Source organism: Lepidochelys olivacea (genome assembly GCF_965140295.1).
Source record: "Lepidochelys olivacea isolate rLepOli2 genome assembly, chromosome: 10".
Taxonomy (NCBI): domain Eukaryota; kingdom Metazoa; phylum Chordata; order Testudines; family Cheloniidae; genus Lepidochelys; species Lepidochelys olivacea.
In genome coordinates this window covers 65,776,407-65,797,649 of record NC_140420.1, presented here as the reverse complement: position 1 = coordinate 65,797,649, position 21,243 = coordinate 65,776,407, and the positions used below count along the sequence as shown (strand labels likewise).

Sequence of the window (21,243 nt, the reverse complement as noted above, 5' to 3'; positions counted from 1 at the left end):
ATGTGATGCAAAGAGCAATTGGTGATCTCACTCCAGTTCCTAGAGGTCTCAGAAACCACTACCATGACTGGCACTGACTGGCACTCGTATTGGCCTGGATACTAAATTACCCTTGCTGTTAGATGTGACCCTTCCAGGTCAGATTGGTGGGGTTGTAGTGTGGGGAAGCTTGCACTTCTGTTGCCTACACTGTACATGTTCTCTGAATAAACAGTCTCTAGCATTGTCAATCTATCATCTAACCTTACTTTCAAAAATGGAATAAGAAGTAGCATGGTTTGCTTTGTCAGTCAGCATTTTGATGAGGACCAAAGAATCTGCAATGAAAAATTTCACCCAGTGACTGGTTTTGAGGAAACATCCTGTTTTATAATGAGCAAGAGGAGAGAAGTTCTTTAAACAAATCAATGCCTTTGTTTCCCTAGAGAAAAATGTTAGAGTGGCTTTGTGAATAGAAAAATGGTTAGAACATGACTGAAAAACATAAGAATTTCTCAAAGGCACATCTGAAAACCTTTGTTCAAAATGTATGGGTTATATGCCAAGTGGGATACTGTAGCTTTCCAAATAGAATATTGAACTATTGAACCATTGCTGCATCGTCTTCAGAGTCTTGTTAAATTACACTTTAATGAGCTGAACAATAATGCAGCTTGCCTTTCCAATCAAACGACATGAGGATTCCCATCAAATGCACTGTTTATTTTGAGGTTCTCTGAATGTAATCAGAACTATTGCTTCTGACCAATGCACTCACTTCATGTCTTCCCACTCAGGCCATGAATAGGTCTTTGCCAAATGTGATTTTGGGTGGATTTGGTACATCTTCTACGGGTGGAGGGAAACCTATGGAAATTGTTGGAACACATACCGAAGTCGGAATTGACCAAGCCATTGAAATGATAAAGGAAGCTAACTCTGTCATCATTACCCCTGGTAAGAGTTCAGATATTTTCATATGCTTATTGAGAAATGCGCTTGTCAGCATAACTCAGTTACTGCACAACATTCTGCTTAGTTAGTTAAAGGAATGAGCAGAAATTATGACTGATAAAATACCTATGAAAGAATAAGGGAGTCTAGCTAGGAAAGTTAAAGATCCATGTGGGGATTTAAAATTTGATATTCTACACATTGAAAAAGCTTGCTAAACTAGAAGAACTAGAATGAAACAAGAAGATAGTGTAACCTACATCTCATTGGTATAAAAAGTCCCAGAGCTGATTGGTTATAAAGCACCAAATACATTACAAGAGCTGTTTAGGAAAAAAGATCCATCTCATCCTCAGGTCTGCATGGACAGAGGGCCTAATTTCACCAGTTTTACACCATTTTCATGACACTGAATTCTCATAGACTCTTAGACTTTAAGGTCAGAAGGGACCATCATGATTATCGAGTCTGACCTCCAGCACATTGCAGGACACAGAATCTCACCCACCCACTCCTGAATTCACTGGATTTTCTTCTGATTTACCCTATTGGAAGTGAGATCAGAATCAGCCCAACCTGTGATGGTTAGACCCTCAAGAATGAATGACTCACTTTCGAGAATAGTAGCTTCTATGGCAGGAGCAGATTTATCATGAACCAAACAGTGTGGTGGTATGGAGCCCCCAACAACCAGAGGGTGCCCAAAATGCAAGACAAATATCTGAGAACCTGCCCCCGAGTCCCGCCTGGTGGCACAGCAGGGCTCATGCAGGCAAGGATGCCTGCATGCCAGGGCTGGTGGCCCCACACCGCTCCCGAAAGCAGCCGGCTGCTGGCACATCTCTGCATGCCTCTGGCGGGGGGGGAGGGTGGCAGCTCCATGCACTGCCCCCGCCCCGGGCAGTGCACAGAGACCTGCTGCCCCCCACTCCCCAAGGGGTGCGCAGAGACATGCCAGCAGCAGGGCTAAGGCGGCTCCCTGCCCACTCTGCCTCCCTCCCTCCATGCCGCTTCGCTCCTGGAAGCGGCCAGCATGTCCCTGCAGCCCGGAGGGGCTAGAGGGTATCTTTGCGGGCTGTCCATCCCCCAAGTGCTGACTCCACAGCTCCCATTGGCCAGGAACTGCGGCCAATGGGAGCTGCATGGGTGGCACCTGCAGGCAGTGGCGCACAGAGACCCCCTGGTTCCCCCCACCCTGGCCTAGGAACCTCTGCTGGAGGGGTGTGTGTGCTGGTCGTTTTGGGAGCCATGCTCCCTGAGGTAAGCGCCACTCCCCCTGCCCCGGCCCAGAGCCTGCACCCAGCACTGAAACTTCCTCCCAAAACCAACCCCCTGCCCTTCTCCTGCACCCCAATTCCCTGCTCCAATCAAGGTACCTCACTTTATTTTCATTTACTTCCCATTACTTATAATATAGGAGGAAGATGATGAAAAAAAGAATGAAAAACAACGGGAGGGGGAAGGAGATAAGAGAGAATGTTCTTTTTCTTGGCTGGGTCCTGAGGGGGGACCCCCCGAAAATGAAAACTGTGCACCCACTAACAATAAATCCGCCACTGTCCTATGGGCTCTGAAGGGAGTTCTATCTGTCCTCCTCAGATGAAAAAATAGTGACATGGCAGAGTGCCTCAAAGGTAGAGAGAACTGGGGATACAAACCCCAAGTGTAAAAGCAGACTTGTCCTGAATTGGACTTTGCACTCTCTGGATGGTGCTATTATTATGGGACTAATATTGTGGGATTTTTAGTTACTTGTTACTTCAAGGATTTTACTTTTCCCCAAATACTTATGAAAGAAAAGTAATTTCTAGCTACTAAATTCCTTAAAATTAATAAGCCAATTCCTGCAGATTTTACTCAGGGTAATCGCCCATTGAATTCAGTGGGTGTTTCTGCTAAGAATGGCAACACCTGGCCCATTATGTGGCCAGATGTTAAATCATTTCAAATTTGCTGCAACAACAACAACCAAACAAACAAAAAAAAATAAGTTGTACAAAGTTTTAGGCAATTTTTAACTCTGCCAGTGTAATGAACGATAACTGGCAAACATGTCTTGAGATCAGGATGCATTCTTCACTTATCTCATAGCTGCAGGACATCATGTCCAGTGGATTTAAATATGCCATATCAAATTCTTCTTTCATTGCAGTGAACTACAAAAAGTTAGTGTGTTTTATGAATGTGTATTAACAAAAAAAGGCCTCGGTCCCAAGTGTGTAGGGGAAAAAATCCTTGACTAAAATGGCTATTGGGAGTTGGATTGCCTGCAGGGATTGAATGTTTGTTAGTGCGCCAACCCTCTATTTGGCAGCTCAGCTGGAATCTGAGTCTGAGTGTTGGGCTCAGTCCCTCGCTCTCAGGGCTGCAGAGGTTAGAAATGTTGCACACACCTAGCATTGCACGCAAGCAGCCCCTCTAACTGACCCAGGAGTACAGTTGGCTGGCTCCAGATGCAGCTGCAAGCAGCCCTTCTTAGCCAGATGGATGGTTCATCCTGATGAGGGGCCTCTGTAATGAGAAGGGATAAAGTTGGGGGGAAAGGAAGGGGACTGCCTGAGTGTTCCCCATCCAAATACGTTGTTTTTAAGAAAAAAATAATTATTCAAAGAATAACAGTAAAGTGATTTGTAAAATTGGCACTAGAGGTCCCATACATATTGTTTCTCAGGCTCCATATCAAAAATGCTCAGTTTACAAGTTAGAAAATAGTTTTTGCCTGAATGACAATCCTGCAAACTCAGCTTGGAAAACCAAAAAGCCGTCTTTCCCACACGTCCCCACCAGTAATATGTTTGGCTGCACAAATGCAACTAGAAAAGGAGTACTTGTGGCACCTTAGAGACTAACCAATTTATTAGAGCATAAGCTTTCGTGAGCTACAGCTCACTTCATCAGATGCATATCGTGGAAACTGCAGCAGACTTTATATATACACAGAGAATATGAACCAATACCTCCTCCCACCCCACTGTCCTGCTGGTAATAGCTTATCTAAAGCAGGACAGTGGGGTGGGAGGAGGTATTGGTTCATATTCTCTGTGTATATATAAAGTCTGCTGCAGTTTCCACGATATGCATCTGATGAAGTGAGCTGTAGCTCACGAAAGCTTATGCTCTAATAAATTGGTTAGTCTCTAAGGTGCCACAAGTCCTCCTTTTCTTTTTGCGAATACAGAATAACACGGCTGTTACTCTGAAACCTGTCACAAATGCAACTGAGGCTAATGCAGTTGCATAGACATAGCTGAGGGCTACACTTATATAGATTTTAGCAGTATGAACTCTTTGAAAATACTTTCCATTTATAGCCACAATAAGGAAGGCCAGATCCTGCCATGTATTAGGGCACTTCTGCATTGCTCCCTTGGCACAAAGCTAACCTAAACCCAGATGAACTGGTACCTGAAGGATTTCCCCTGCATAGAGGGATGCTTAGGGGATGCAGACCTATTGCTGCAGGTCTTACATCTTTCCTCTACCTGTGACTGTAGCAAAGGGCATGGATGGGGCATGGCTAGGTGTGGCTAGGACTTTCCTTCACCATGGCATTCTCCAGCTGCCACTATAGCTCCTTAGAACCCGCAAACCATGCAGGGAGACCAAGCTCGAGCAGATTGCCCCAGGACTGGGGAAGCACAAAGGGAACTTTAAGCCATCTTTTAAACACGTCCCCAAAAGCTGGACCGAAGCCCCCTTATCCAGCTGTGCAGGACTGCAGGATGGATGCTGACCATGTTTGTCAATGTTACTGCACAGATACATTTGCTTTCTTATCCTCAACTCATAAAATTTACTCCTGTAATTGCATTTGTACTGAAATGCCTCTTTCTCCTCCTTTATATTCACACAGAAATAGAATATGGTGGTAGAGTGAGTTAGCTGTAGCCAGGACTCTTAGTTTTTCAATGTAATTTACAGTGAAACCTGCACTAAGTGCTACCATTGAATTAAACGACCATATTAAAGTATCCCTTTGCAGTTCATTTTGACCTTTAACTCTGTGTCATATCCACCAGGCAAATGAGTTTTGTTGGCCCCGTGTGCAGTAACTGTGGTTTCTAATATTCATTAATGCTGAAGGCATGCTGGTTAATGGAGCACTATGTGGTGCTTTTTGAGGGATGCTAAGCTTCCTTTGTAGAACACTGACATGTTTTTCATGGTTTAGGTTGGGGTCTTTGTGCAGCCAAGGCCCAGTATCCCATTGCTGACATGGTGAAAATGCTTAATGAACAAGGAAAGAAAGTCAGGTAAGTTGCATATAGTGGGCCAGATCCTCAGCTGGTATAAACTAGTATAGCTCCATTGATTTCCAGGGAGCTCAGCTCTGATTTCAGTGGAGCTACGCTGATTTACACCAGCTGAGGATCTGGCTCACAATGTTGTCATTGAAATAGGCCAGGACAAATACTGTACTTACTGTACATCAAACATTAAAAGCAATGATAGAACTTCAATAGGAAATCTTTAATATGTTTAGTATGACGTGGTAATACACCATATACCATGCCATTCAATACTACAGGCTCAATTTTCAAACTTGAGTGCCTTGGTTAGGAGCTCCAGTAAACACCTAAGTCCCCCAAATAAGCTAACTGATATTTCTAAAAATGAGTTGCTCTCTGACATAGCAAATATGGGTGGGATTTTCAAAAACATGAAAGCAAATTAGAAACACAAATTCCCTGTGGGGGGAAAAAAATCTCTGCCCACATTAATCAGGAAAACATCTGTGCTGGAAGTCTGCTAGCAGCAAACAGAGCATGAATATGATCTCAGCATTGACAGAGCTCAGGTCTGCCATAGCATTCAGTTGGGAAGTCCAGGCCTATGAATATTTGATTAGCCTCTGGAATTCAGACATTCATTTTCTTAATATTTGACAAGAATATTAAGTGTTTTAATTCTTGCATCAAATTCTTGGAAAAGTCTTTTTTTCCCCCAGCAGTGGGGTTTTTTTTGTTTTGATTTTTGCAAGTGCATATTAAGAGTATGTATCAATAAGCCACCTCTGAATTAGAAAATGGACTGAATCCTTATCCACATATCTGTTCAAAGTGTTATTTCATTTGTCCTAGGCTCTAATCCCACTCTTGTGCGGTATATACACACACTATATATGACACACGGTCTTCATGAATGATTTAGATTCTGGGGTGTGGCTTAAGTGTTAAATGAAATCACCAAATAACATGCCATGACTACATAGTTAATTTTTAACCAGCAGGGTGCCCGATGTGAAAGGAGTTCTGTAAGTGTTTCAATTTTCCCTTTCTGGTACTGATTACAAACATATACATTAATTGCTCTTTCCCAAGTAGCAGTTTCATGACCAGTATTTTATAACTCGCTCTCTCTGCATCTGGTTCAGGTATATGAAGCACTGGAACTGGACTGCTTCCACATGTGTAGGATTGCTGACATTTATCAGTCGGCATTTATTAGTTCAGCATGACTTGGTTTCTTTGCTTTCTTGGTTTCCAGGTTTGGCATCCATCCTGTAGCAGGCCGTATGCCAGGACAACTGAATGTACTATTGGCAGAAGCCGGTGTACCTTATGATGTTGTATTAGAAATGGATGAGATAAATGAAGATTTCCCAGGTAAAGGATGAAAAATGATGTCTTAGATTCAAACCATTCTAAATATTTTAAATTTATTTTCTGCTTTTAGTTAGGCCAAATAACTATAATTTTATTGCCAGGCAGTATTTTGGTAGGTGGAAGGGTTGACAGTAATGCTTTTTAAAGACCAGAATCAAGACTAGATAAGACCAAAGGTTTGCCTGACTCATATAAAAGCCAAGCTATGTCTGACATTACTTAATGGATAATCATAATAGCCACTAGGGTTTTGCTGTAGAGTGAGCAAAATATATGACTTTTTAAATCAAATATGTGTCTGTATTTTGTCAGTGATAAGGGTATCAGGAAAGGCAACCATGTGATATTCTGAATATTGGACAAACAGATGTATGGTGGGAGTTTAAAGTTAGTTTCTCTGATCTCAGTTCAGTCAATGGGAGTTGTAGCAGTGACTTTTATGGGAGAAGAGTTATGGCAAAAATGAGTCCTGTTGAAAATCCACCCTCATGTCAGGTGGGTGGAGCTCTGTGGCATTACAGGTTATCAAGTCCCCTCTCACTTTTTGCTCTTGTTGTTTGTGGTTTTATGAGGGTATTTGAGTATTTTAATGTTTTGTTACTATTTGATACCGTAGTGATTATGAAAGATCATCACTCGGAGTGCCCTGGGAAGAGACTGCTTATATATAGGATCATTTGTATTATTTAATAGTGGTGTATTATTAATTTGTATCACTGCTACCATTATTGTGAGTGGAGTATAAGTGAGCAGGCAGCTGCTCTGCAAGATTCAATTTCCTTGTAGGACACTCATGCTTCTCAAATATCTGGTAGATTCTTCCTTTGGATTCGCTGAAGTTTGGGGTGAGGAGGTGGAAATTACTGCCCCTTGCATATATCAGGCCCCCTAAATCCCAGGGGAGGGAATATTCACCAGGAGGGAGGGCTGCTGCCAGTTTTGGTACCACTTCCCTTCTTCGGAAAGGGGAGGGGACAGACAAAGCAAAAAAATGAAGCAATGAGGCACTAAAAGGTACAGAAAGACCATAATTCATGGAGAGCTTGGTTTTCTAGACAGGGCATGTAGCCGAATGACACACATTGCTCAGATGGAAGAGCAGATTACCTCCAGCTGCAGAAGCTTTGCACAAGTACTTTGGTGACCTGGCAGCTAAAGAGTGGATAATGTTTCAGAGATGAGGGACTTCAGACAAACTTGAAAAGATTTGGTCCAACTTTTTTGTGAGCTTTGATTAATTCCTAGTGGATGGAAACTGCAATGTCACTCTCCTTTCTCCTTCCTGCCCTCCTTCCTTCCTTTCCCTCCCTTTCCATGTTCTTTTTGCCTTTTTGTTTTGTTTTTTGTTCTGCCCTATTTTGGCTGGGGCATGTGGGGGAGGATCAGTAAAATAAAGTGCCTATTCCCCATCACAGACAAGAAATGATGCCTCTGAAAAGAAAACTAAGGCATCCAGAAGTAGCAAGAGTGTTAGGGAGGCAAAAGTCCCTTAACTTAAGGTAGGAAAGTAAGAGGGAAGGGAGCTATAGTCTCTTTTGCGTGGCAGCATAGTGTTTCTAGTTTAGACTGCATCTATCTTTTGTGGTTTTCCAGGGCTACCTCCCTCCCACTTCTGTTACAGAATTAAAAGCCTCTGGCACATTAGGGTCAGATTGTGGCTGCTCTTGCTTAGGGTTGCCAGTTGTCCGGTTTTTGACCGGAATACCCGGTCGTAAAGGGACCCTGGCGGCGCTGCTCAGCAGTGCTGACCAGGCCATTAAAAGTCCAGTTGGTGGCGCAGCAGGGCTAAGGCCTTGGCTCCACGCAGCTCCTGAAAGCAGTGGCATGTTCCCCCTCTGGCTCCTATGCATAGAGCAGCCAGAGGACTTCGTGCGCTGCCCCAAGCACCAGCTTCGTGGCTCCCAGGGGTGTCGCCTGCAAATGACACAGCACACAGAACGGCCTGGCCGTGTTTCCATGTAGGAGCTGGAGGGGGGACATGCCACTGCTTCTGGGAGCAGCTTGAGGTAAGCACTGCCCGGAACCCACCTGACCCCCTCCCATGACCCAACCCCCTGCCCCAGCCCTGATCCCCCTCCTGCCCTCCAAACTCCTTGGTCCCAGCCCAAAGAACCCTCCTACACCCCAAATCCCTCATCCCCAGCCCCACCCCAGAGCCCAAACCACCAGCCGGCAGCCCCCCCCCCCGCACTCCAACCCCCTGCCCCCGCCCTGACCCCCCTCCTGTCCTCCAACCCCTCGGTCCTAGCCCAGAGCACCCTCCTGTACCCCAAAGCCCTCATCCCCAGCACCACCCCAGAGCCCACACCCCCAGCCGGAGCTCCCAACCCCCTTCCCCAGCTTGATCTCTCTCCCACCCTCTGAACTCCTCAGTTCCAGCCCGGAGCACCCTCCTACACCGCAAACCCCTCAGCCCCACCCCAGAGCCTTCACTCCCAGCCAGAGCCGTCAACCCCCCCACTCCCCTGCACTCCAACCCCCTTCCCCAGCCTGGAGTCCCCTCAGTCCCAGCCCAGAGCACCCTCCTGCATCCCAAATCCCTCATCCCCAGCCCCACCCCAGAGCCTGCATGCCCTCCCACGCCCCAACCCCCAAGCCAGCCTGGTGAAAATGAGCGTGTGAGGGTGGGGAGAGTGAGTGACAGAGGCAGGGAGGATGGAGTGAGCGGGGGTGAGGCCACGGAGAAGGGGCAGGGCAGGGGGACGGGGCAAGGGTGTTTGGTTTTGTGCGAGTATAAAGTTGGCAACGCTAGCACGGATATGTAAAACAGGAAAGATGCAGGTAGCTCCTCCCCGTTGCATACGCATATGACAGGCAGACTGAGTACAAATGCCCACTTGGCCTGATTGTAAGCGGCTTTAAAGCCCTGAGCACACAACATCAGCATCCCCCACAAGCATTCTACTTGCTTCATCAGCATTAGAGGGTAAGAGGAGATCCCACTGCCAGCTACTCAAAGTGGATTTTGATGCGCTGACATCACCATCAGGTAACGTTTTATGACTGTGCAGTTCATGGATCACAGCATTGGACACACTGCTACCTCTGGGTGTGTTGAAAAGAAAGCGAACTGACGTCACTTCCATGAATTAGCAGCTTATCCCTGTCAAACTGCTGTTCCAGCAATGCTTCAAGGTAAAACAATTCCAGGCAGTTTAGAAAAAAGCTGTGACAGGAGGCAATAGTGAAGTTATGCATGGAGAGATGAAAGGAAGGGAAAGAATATTTTCAAAATTAGATCCTTACATTGTACAGAAGTGAATAAAGAGTTTGAGCTACAACTCCATCTTGGAATTCTGGTGGTCACATAAATCACTTGACATGCAACAGGAACACTCCCCTAATTTCAACCTCTCCATGCCCTGATAATAACTATAAAAAAAACCCTAGATGCAAAAAGAATAGGTGTCATAAAAATAATGGTAATATCTGATAGTCTGTACCACAATTGATTGATCTTGAAATATGACAACTGCCATTGGTGCTGTAGTCAACAGCCCATGTGTACCAAGGTAATCTATGAGTATGACACTTGGGGACTATTTTATTGATGGTTTTGTACAACAGACATGCTGTCTCCCCCCCCGGCTATCAGTAAACAACACCACGGACAATCAGAGAGGTAGACATCTAAATCCTATTGACCGCGCCAGTCAACAATGGATTGTGGAAGCAATTTTAGCAGCACAAAATTAAAGGCTGTTTTTAAACATTTATCCAGATGCTGCTTTTAAATAATTATTTGAATCCCAATTATAGTCCAGTACAACTAGGGTTAATTACAGAGCAATTATTGCCTTGAGAATTATCCCTCCATTGATTAGCCCTCCATTGAACAAGCAATTGTAACTATAGAAGCAATAGAAAAGGAGGACTTGTAGCACCTTAAAGACTAACAAATTTCTTTGAGCATGAGCTTTCATGAGCTACAGCTCACTTCATCGGATGCATTCAGTGGAAAATACAGTGGGGAGATTTATATACATAGAGAACATGAAACAATGGGTGTTGCCATACACAGTGTAACGAGAGTGATCACTTAAGGTGAGCTATTACCACCAGGAGAGCGGGGGTGGGGGGTAGGAACCTTTTGTAGTGATAATCAAGGTGGGCCATTTCGAGCAGTTGACAAGAACATCTGAGGAACGACGGGGGGCAGGGGAGGGAATAGTTTTACTTTGTGTAGTGACTCATCCACTCCCAGTCTGTATTCAAGCCTAAGTTAATTGTATCCAGTTTGCAAATTAATTCCAATTCAGCAGTCTCTCGTTGGAGTCTGGTTTTGAAGTTTTTTTGTTGAAGAATTGCAACTTTTAGGTCTGTAATCGAGTGACCAAAGAGATTGAAGTGTTCTCTGACTGGTTTTTGAATGTTATAATTCTTGACGTCTGATTTGTGTCCATTTATTCTTTTACGTAGAGACTGCCAGTTTGACCAATGTACATGGCAGAGGGGCATTGCTGGCACATGATGGCATAGATCACATTGGTAGATGTGCAGGTGAACGAGCCTCTGATAGTGTGGCTGATGTGATTAGGCCCTGTGATGGTGTCTCCTGAATAGATATGTGGACACAGTTGGCAACGGGCTTTGTAGCAAGGACAGGTTCCTGGGTTAGTGGTTCTGTTGTGTGGTGTGTGGTTGCTGGTGAGTATTTGCTTCAGGTTGGGGGGCTGTCTGTAAGCAAGGACTGGCCTGTCTCCCAAGATCTCTGAGAGTGATGGGTTGTCGTTCAGGATAGGTTGTAGATCCTTGATGATGCATTGGAGAGGTTTTAGTTGGGGGCTGAAGATGATGGTTAGTGGCGTTTTGTTATTTTCTTTGTTGGGCCTGTCCTGTAGTAGGTGACTTCTGGGTACTCTTCTGGCTCTGTCAATCTGTTTCTTCACTTCAGCAGGTGGGTATTGTAGTTGTAAGAGTGCTTGATAGAGATCTTGTAGGTGTTTGTCTCTGTCTGAGGAGTTGGAGCAAATGTGGTTGTATCGTAGAGCTTGGCTGTAGACAATGGATCGTGTGGTGTAGTCTGGATGAAAGCAATGTGTCTCCTCACTGGCTTTTGGTGAAAGTATGTTAAAGGCCCACTTAAGCAAAAGTCCATCTGGCTTCTATGTCACACAACCCCCAAAATCCACTTGTCACAAAAGCCAGATGAACTATTTTTCCCTGAATCAAGACTTTAGTAAATATATAACAGGGGAACTAAACGTCAGAAGGCCAAATTCTGAGCTCACTTACACAGGTACAAATTGAGAATAATTTATTTGCCATTAGTGCAGTTACCCTGGATTTGCACGATGTAACTGATCAGACTGGCCCAGAGCTTTTCAGAAATGATTTAGTAATCAAGGGACCAGCTTTGCCATCTTAACTCAAATGGAATCAATTGGACTATTTGCAGTGTTAGGCCCTGATTCTACATTGGACTGTGTATCAGGAGAGGACCGCTCGCATGCAGAGATGTGGGCCTGATTATGATTCAGAATAGAGTTTTTGTAGAATTCAGCTGCAGGTGAATGATGTTGAAATAAAATATGCCATAATACAATGAAGATATTTCTTAGGGTCTACACGTGTACTCTATTTGGTGACCTCACACAAGCCTTGTAGAAGACTCTGTACATTAAGATTTAGGCATATTGTCTCTTATGGTATCTCGTAGGGTTGGAAGAGACCTCAGGAGGTCTGGTCTAGTCCAATCCCCTGCTCAAAGCAGGACCTACACCAATTAAAATCATCCCAGCCAGGGCTTTGTCAAACCGGGCCTTAAAAACCTCTAAGGACGGAGATTCTACCACCTCCATAGGTAACCCATTCCAGTGCTTCACCACCTTCCTAGTGAAATAGTGTTTCCTAATATCCAACCTAGACCTCCCCTACTGGAACTTGAGACCATTGCTTCTTGTTCTGTCATCTGCCACCACTGAGAACAGCCTAGCTCCATCCTCTTTGGAACCCCCCCTTCAGGTAGTTGAAGGCTGCTATCAAATCCTCCCTCCCTTTTCTCTTCTTCAGACTAAATAAGTCCAGTTCCCTCAGCCTCTCCTCATAAGTCATGTGCCCCAGCACCCTAATCATTTTTGTTGCCCTCTGCTGGACTCTCCAATTTGTCCACATCCCTTCTGTAGTGGGTGGGCAAAGCTGGATGCACCAGTGCCAAATAAAGGGGAATAATCACTTTCCACAATCTGCTGGCAATGCTCCTACTAATATAGCCCAATATGCCGTTGGCCTTAGCAATAAGGGCACACTGCTGACTCATATCCAGCTTCTCATCCACTGTAATCCCCAGGTCCTTTTCTGCAGAACTGCTGCTTAGCTAATCGGTCCCCAGCCTGTAGCGGTGCATGGTTATAATAGTTTTCATTAGCCCATGTATCTGCCAAGATTCAGTTCTGGGTTTGACACAAATGGATGGGCCTAACTTATTTTCATTTAGAATAAACAGTGAACTATCAACATTTAATGAATGTTTGATTTGTGTGTTTTGGTGTCGCTGTGATAAAGGAAAGGCAGCTGCAAGTTCCAAAACATTTGTAACATATTTCTATTCTGTCTCAGAAACGGACTTGGCTCTGGTCATTGGTGCAAATGACACAGTAAACTCTGCAGCACAGGAAGATCCCAATTCTATTATTGCTGGCATGCCTGTATTGGAGGTCTGGAAAGCTAAGCAGGTACTTAAAAACAATCAAAGTTGACTGGAGTCCGCACAGTATATGTTTATGGAAAGTATCTCTGTTTCTCAGGAGACATGCCGACTTGCACTAAAGACAAAGAAAGATAGTTTGTTTGTTTTTAATACACATGCAAGGAGTATGCACATAGGTGCATCTGTCTAACAGTATGCGGCAGATACACAAGAAGGGACCCCAACTCTGCAGTCAATTTGGTATGGAATTCCCAGTCATTTCAACAGGAGGGTCCCCATGACAAGCAGTTATAGGGTTAAGCTTACAGTGAAATGCTTGATTTGACAAGTTATGCCCTGTCCTGCTCTCATTGATGCCAATGGGAGTTTTGTCATTGACTTTAAAAAGAGCAGGATTGGCTCCTGGATTATATAGCATTTAAAAGGCATTTCTTTCTAATGGATTTTGCTTTTAAAATTTAGAATGAGGCAAAGTACACTTTATTAGTGTTCCAAATCTTCTTACAAAGAGCTATGTTTCACTGTACTCCCCAAAAGCTAAAAATCTATTGTTGAATAAATTACTCACAAATAAGTTTTTATATTATTTGACCAGGTCTAGGTATAAGGGGCTGCAGAACTTTGACTCAGTGTATCAGAAGCTTGTGTACATTTGCAAACCCATAGCTTTTCTCTTTCAATTTTCCTCTCTCTGGTCTGCTGTATTCACAGACAATGGTGTCAAGTATGTACTTTATATCTACAGTGTCTCTGTTCCCAGTGAACTGTGTGCAGTTTCAGCAAATTCTGTATGGGAGGGAATTTCGGATCGAAAGGTAAAATTCAGGGCAGGTAAAAATGGCAGCACATATCTGACAGATACATCCACAAAGGAAAAGAGCCAGTTTTGAAATTCTACTTTTAATTCATTGCCTTAAATATAAACAATTCTATCTATAAGACAGGTTTACTAACTCATTTTAATTCAAACCTCATGTTCTCAAAAGTGCTATGGTATTGAAAGCCATCAAACTTGTGCAAGTATAGACATTAGCATGAAACACAATCGAAGATGATATAAAAACTGTGTTATGGGGTGTATGGTGAAGATGACGATGGCACTAAATGACAGGCATACAGATGTTAGAATTAAAAGCAACCTCTTAAAACACAGAAACATGTGAACAAGTATATGGGGAAAATTGGGATCTCCATGTTATTCAGCACATGCCAAGCTTGTTTTGTTACGTTTCAGTTAGACAGTATTCCAGCATGTTGTGTTCTCATACAGTAAAGGTTTAGTTCTGATCTCAGATTGGAATGTTAGAACATTTATGCAGGTAACATTAAGATGCAGTAAATAACTGCATGAAACAAGCAATTTTTAATTGTTGAAATATGCACCTAAAAAGCAAAATGTTAATAACATCTCTGGGTATGAAAGCATCATTTTGATAGGTTTAATGAGATAAATTATAGAAAATATGTTTGACTTTACTCTGCATCTGTCACATACAGAGTAGTACACTCCACATATCTGGCAACAGATTTTGGCCCTTACCCAGAAAATAAACAGTGTTTCAGGTATCCCATTACATCATATCCAACATGGATTAATTGTTTAATGAAGTACTATTGCAGTCAAACTGGCTTGTGCTGTGATCATGTTAGATCTCATAAGCAAAGTTGGTCTGGTCAGTACTTGGATAAGACAACTCAAGGGGGCGAAACCCAGCTGCTGTGGAAAAGGAATTCAGTATAGCACTTTGCCCAGTCTCTTGAATCCAATGCCTAGGGTCTGGGAGCACTGTCATGCCGGAGGTACTGCTTGAGATTTTGCACATCTGATTAGGGGATTTAGCTACCCTGTTCCAATTAATGTTAAGGGGAATTTTATGGCTCAATCTTTTAGTCAGCTTTGTGAATCTCAATCAGTGTGCTTTGGCAGTTTACTTTTTTAAAACCACAATACAATCTTTCAGGGTGGAAGGTGGCACATAAATGTGAGGTCTGAGAATAGTTAGATATGGACATGCAAAAGTCAATATAAAATGTATGCCAATATTGCTGGTATGCAATTTTGATTGAGCCCATGCATTTAATACATGTCAAAATTTTATAATATAGTAACATGTTATTTTAAAAACTGTTACTTTAACTACATCCTCCATGAGCACATACTGAAAGTTTTTATTTCATTTAATTCTTTCATGCTGCTATTTTTCTCCCCAGGTCATCGTCATGAAGCGTACACTGGGAGTTGGGTATGCTGCAGTTGACAATCCCATTTTTTACAAACCTAACACTTCAATGCTGCTTGGGGATGCAAAGAAAACATGTGATGCTTTACAAGGCAAGATTAGGGAAATGTATTATACTCATTAACACTGATATTCAGAATTGTAAAAGGGTACTAGATATAATTTATATATTTCAGTAAATAGTTTGGAGGCATATCCAGCACCTTATTTATATACAACCATTTCAAAAATAAAAGAGCATCCAAACATAACAAATTAGCTCTTAGACTGATTGGTGATTTATGTGCCTTAGTCCTTACAAATGTAAGTCCCTGTATTTAATAATAATAATAATAAAACCACTTTTGCGCTATTGGTGTTGCAGATTAATTATTTCTCTAATCTTGCAGCCTCATTTATAGCACTTTTATTTTCTCTCTGTCTCCTCTTCTTTATGTGAGTATCCCAACACAAAAATGCTTTTCCTCATGTGCTTCTCTAAACTGGTGACAAATCCAGTTCTAAAACTGATTTAAGGTTTTAGTGCTAACTTTTAAAGCCTTACTTGTGCTGAGTCTGGCTAGCTTGGAGAGCACCACTTTCTTCAATAGGTGTGATCAGCAGGAGGCTACGACTGAACCCAGCATGAAGCTTTTGGTGGCTGGGCATTCTCAGTCACAGTCCTCTGACGGTGAAGGCTCAGAGGATCCATAAAGTAGTTTATATTTTATTTATTTTATAAGTGGGGAAAGTGAGGCACAGAGTCATATAGCATCAGGGATAGAGATGGTATTAGAACCCAGATAAATTGGTGTGACACTTTCTGTTCTGGCCACTATGCTATGGGGCCTCTCTGGGCCCTCCACAGTGACAGTGGCAAGCTGAAGTGTTAGTAATAAAACTATAGTTGAGATAAGCTAATTATAGCGGGCTGGTAGCAACACTATTATTGAGTTTGAATCAGGGTTTCCATTTTAAAACAGTCTACAAAATGCCTGTGCTTTCCGATCCAAATGCTTATTGTATTTTATGAGCTGCTTGAATTTTCTATGGCAGTTTATGGTGAAAAAAAGGTTAGTTTTGAGTGGTTTTTTTCTAAAGAAAGTACCATGTGACTAATTTTTCTTTTTAAAATGCTCTAGAACAGTAAATGGATCATTCTTTGCAAAGAGTAGCCTGGATGAACGAGTGTTAAAAATTGCAATCTACTTTATGTGAACAGTTACTGAAGTTTAAAACATGACTTCCTGAATGTCAATGGTGATACAGTTATCAATCAAAGGCAACATTGTTACTAACGACAAAGGAGCATAGAAGTTGCATTAAACAATGCAATGTCACTGAAGACAAACAATAATTTAGGAGTTATGTCAACACATTGCCAGAGACTGTCACACACAGCCTTAATGGTGACCACATCCTCTCTTGTAACAGCAGAACACCCCATCTCATGGTCACATAGGCCATTCAATGGAAAAGTTGTTATGCTTTAATATTGCTAAGATCACCCTTAAGGTTCTTTGTAACAAAACAGGTCGGGTGAATTTGGGGCTGGTATTGCTTTTTGGTATGTGCTGACATGGAAGTTAGTGCCTCAAAATATATGTACAGCATTGTAGGTGATGTGAAGCTGGCAAGGAATGGTTTTCTCTTTACTCCTTTGTTCTATGCTTTCAAAGCTCTGGGTGGGGTGTGTCTTGAGGTAACCTTGCCTTTCATTAAACAACAATTTTGTGTGTTAACATACTTAGTTTTGATACAAACTAATTATGATTAAGGCTATGAGTATGTCACAGATGTCCTAGAATCCATGATTTCCAGGGACCTCAGTTACCTTGGGGCCCCACAGCAGCCCAGCCACCGGTGGCAGCGCAGGACCTCCCCCAGCCCTGCAGGGTGTCAAGGGATCCCTGGCAGCTCCCCAGCTTCCACGGGGGAATCCCCTGGAACACCCCAGTCGCTGCCGGTGGGCGATCCCCCAGAGAACCCGATCTCCCACAGGCGGCAGGTGATGCCCCAGAGCTCCCCACCTGCTGGGAAATCCCCCGGAGTGCCCCAGCCCCTGCCAGCGGTGGAGGACCTCACAGATCCCAGCCCAGGTTGGGGTCCCTCCCAGCCACTGGGCAGGGATGGGGCCACAGGTCCCTGCTGCTGCATGCAGGGGGGCAGGGTGCTGGACCCTCCTCCCTCTCCCTTCCCCAATTTTTTCAGGGCTGTTTTTTGTAAAAGTCAGGGACAGGTCACGGCTTCCGTGAATTTTTATTCATTGCCCGTGACCTGTCCCTTACTTTTACTAAAAATATCCATAACAAAATCCTAGCCTTAATTATGCTTTTAATGTGTTCAAACAACAACCACAGAATAAGGTGTATTTTGGGAAGACAGTTTGATTAGAGCAACACACTACATTGCACTCGATACTGTAGGGGCATGTGAAACAGAGTACTAATAAGAGTTTATAATAAGGACTCAAAATGCTAAATAGGATCTGAAACAGGTGGTAGACAAAAGGGTTGGATCAGATAAGTATACAAATGTTTGGGGGAGGGGGCAAGAGTTTGCCTTCATCCCTCTCTTTTCAACCCCATAGGTCATCTCCTATCTGCTAACCATATCTTTTTTAAATGTATATATATTTTGTGATCTTTAGCTATCACTAGTTCTTTCAGCAGCTGAAGAGAAATGAAAGAAAAAACGTGAGAAAACAGAGATCTGGAGCAAGAACCAAAGAGCTTGAAGAGAATATACTTTCCCTTAGAAGGGAACTGGAGATAAAGAAAGGAGTCGTCCTTGGAACTGTTAAAGTACAGATGGCAAAGGCCTGTGCTCAGTGGAACACACAAAAGCAAGAAGAAATCCTCCGACTACAGGAACAAAATGAGTGAGACTACCGTGCATTCTTAGATGATTACAGAAATAAAATGGAGGTGCTTGCAACAGCTAAGGAAGATCTTGTGAATCAGAAAAATAAATTGCTGATTCAGAAAGAGGCACAACTAAATGAGAATTGGCTGCTCAGGAAACTAAGAGACTCTAAGAGGAAATTCACCAATCCGAGGAAGAGATTCTGATTGAACTTGAGAAGAAATCCATGACGAATTAGTCCAGAGCACAAATAACAAGCACACTTGGCAGTACTAATGGTTGAGTAGTGCGTTCAATTGAACTCCCAATACAAGGAAAAGCTGAAGGCTCCATTACAGAAGGTTTATGGGGCACAATGCACACAATTCCAGAAAAAGCCAGGCAAGAGTGGAGAGAGGTAATGATTCTGTAAATTAAAAATAGCTATGCCAACCATGAGAAGGGACTGCTCTGCTGTCAGTCATAAGACTGATAGTTACTTTGTTCATTCTCCAAGAAATAATTTATGGTGTTGAGGATCAGAAAAGTCTCTCTATTGACTTTCTTACTAATCTATTCCTAATTTTTTAGGAACAGTCACAGAACTATAAAATGAATGAATGAAAAAAAGAGGACTACAGGTATAGCTTTGGTGACATTTTAAATATTTAAGCCAGACAAATTCAAATTAGAAATAAGCACACATTTTTAACAGAGTGTGATTAGCTATTGGAACAAACTGCCAAGGGAAGTGGTGGAATCTCCACCTCTTGATGCCTTGATATCAAGACTGGACACCTTTCTGGAAGAGTATCAGAGGGGTAGCCGTGTTAGTCTGGATCAGTAAAAGCGGCAAAAAAAACCTAACAAAAAAAAAAAGCTATAAGGTGCCACAGGACTCTTTGCCGCTTTCTGGAAGAGATACTTTAGCAGAGGGGTAATTGGGTGAAATTCTATGAACTGTGTTACCCAGGATGTCATACTAGATGATCAAATGGTCTCTTCTAGCATTCAAATCTAAGAATAAAATGATGAATGCACATCTTCAACCTGAGACTGGTGACTCCTGTACTTCTCTTCAGGAAAAGGAATAGCCTTTCACAACTTTCTGCAGCCACACTCAGGAGTGGATCTAGTGCCCCCATTAACCAAACACGGAAAAGAAACCACTTTCCTCTCCACTTCTGGCAAACAAAACAAAACACCTTTTAAGGACACAGGCAAAAGCAGGATGCCAGCACTGCAGGAGATGAATGGACCAGACTGCAGGTAAGATGGCTCTTTGCACTTTTATCACCACAGTTGTACTTGCTACTCGTGACAGGCTCTCTATTCCCTTCAGGTACTAGAGGTGCTTCAACTTAACTTTTCCAAAGGCAGTCAGATATCCTTGTGTTCAGAAAACAGGGTTGCTCGTCCTTTTTCTCCTGTATCTTGAAACCTTCTAGCTTGCTGCTAGCTAGACCAAGTTTAAACTGGTCTTTTCCCCTCACTCCACATGCTGTCTCCTAGTACCTCCCTGACCTGATGTCTTAGGTGGATGGGAGGTTCTCTTTGGGTTCAGTCAGATGAGATAGGGGCCATTCCAGTTTTAAGAAATAGGTCCGGAATTAGCCCTTAACTAATTATCCCTTAGCCCCTGACCCTTATTTTAGTTAAGAGGGAGGTTAGTGCTGCTAACTCTACTTGAAAGGATTAAATACTTGCTATCTTTCATTTCGCAATGCAAAGCTATTCTTTTGGCTAGAAGCTGGAAAATCTATTGGAGACCATGATACTTTTTCAGTGGGTTGAGGAACCTCTTTTTTTGCCAGTCTCCAATTTAAATAATGGATTTAAATCTTTTTTGGAGGAAGCCAAGTTTCAGCCAGAACAGGTCAGAAACAGTGGTTACACTAACCTTCTGCCTGCTCCCCCCCCCCCACAAGGTTATCAGAGGAATGCCAATAGACCCTAAATAATGTGGACCCTAGATGTGTCCCATATTTGTAAGAGTGATTCTTTTGGTTTAATAATTAGTGTACCCTTCTAGCAAAGTTAATTTTGAAAAAAAAAAATCTGAACCCAACTTTCTGGAGTCAATGTTCCAGATTTTAAATATTGCCTGTACATTGATTTCATCTGAGAACTAAAATTAATTTACTTTTGGAATAGCTTCTTAACTCCCATTGTTAAAATAAAGTGAGGTACCCAAATTTACATTTGGAAAATGTTTTTAACTTTATGAAAGTACTTTTCCAAAAGGAACGAAGACCAGCTTATATAAGCTTTTATCTGACCTCTACCATTTAAATAAAAAAAACATGTTTTCAGGGAAATGTCTTGGAAGAAAAAAAAAAAAAATTCTCCTCTGATTGATTCTTGTAAAACATTAGGTCACTGAGTTCACTTTTTGTATGGGTTTAAAATGGGTGAAAGTTTTTTCTTCTCAAACTATTATACACTGTTAAAGTGTTTCTTTGACTTTCTTAAAGTAATCTTTGTTTTAGAAACACAAGTACGGATGAAAATGTCAAAAAGACCATCAAAATTCATACCAGGGGAAATAGCATTAATCCTTGTGAAAAGCCAAATAACCTCTCTCATGAACAATAAAAACAAATGACTAAGAAATCTGTTGTTCTAATAGTTGACAGAGATGGCTGCTGGAGATTTTTCTTTCTGTAAGAGAAACACACAAACTTGCTTTTCACTTTAGTAGCTGCACCATCACATTTGAAATGCTGTTTATCATTCCGACCCTGAATCTGTGCCTTTTATGAACAGTGTTATTTTAATTCATGCATACTAACTAAATCTTTCTATTCCTAGGGCCAAATGGTCAGTCCTGACCTTCACTTTTGTGTATGTACACAGAGTGATTTCCATGTGCAAAAAAAATAAATAAATACCTGTTTCATGCCTACCTGAAGAAGTGAAATTGGGTGTAAAACTGGAGACTAGGTAGAAGCGGTCTGAAAAAGTGGCTCTTTAGTTTGTATTTCAATGCTCT

The 21,243-nt window shown here is 42.6% G+C and overlaps 1 protein-coding gene across 1 annotated transcript in view; it reads left to right on the top strand.

Annotated features, from left to right (window-relative positions):
- LOC311526987 (NAD(P) transhydrogenase, mitochondrial-like) overlaps positions 1 to 15,735 on the top strand; it is a 66,006-nt gene extending 50,271 nt beyond the window's left edge. The window contains exons 18-22 of the mRNA XM_084640498.1: positions 777 to 936; positions 5,105 to 5,186; positions 6,421 to 6,539; positions 13,098 to 13,213; positions 15,400 to 15,735. Of these exons, the coding sequence (XP_084496624.1) occupies positions 777 to 936; positions 5,105 to 5,186; positions 6,421 to 6,539; positions 13,098 to 13,213; positions 15,400 to 15,552 (630 nt within the window). The 3' untranslated portion in view covers positions 15,553 to 15,735. The remainder of the gene's footprint in view (positions 1 to 776; positions 937 to 5,104; positions 5,187 to 6,420; positions 6,540 to 13,097; positions 13,214 to 15,399) is intronic.
- Positions 15,736 to 21,243: the final 5,508 nt, after the last annotated feature.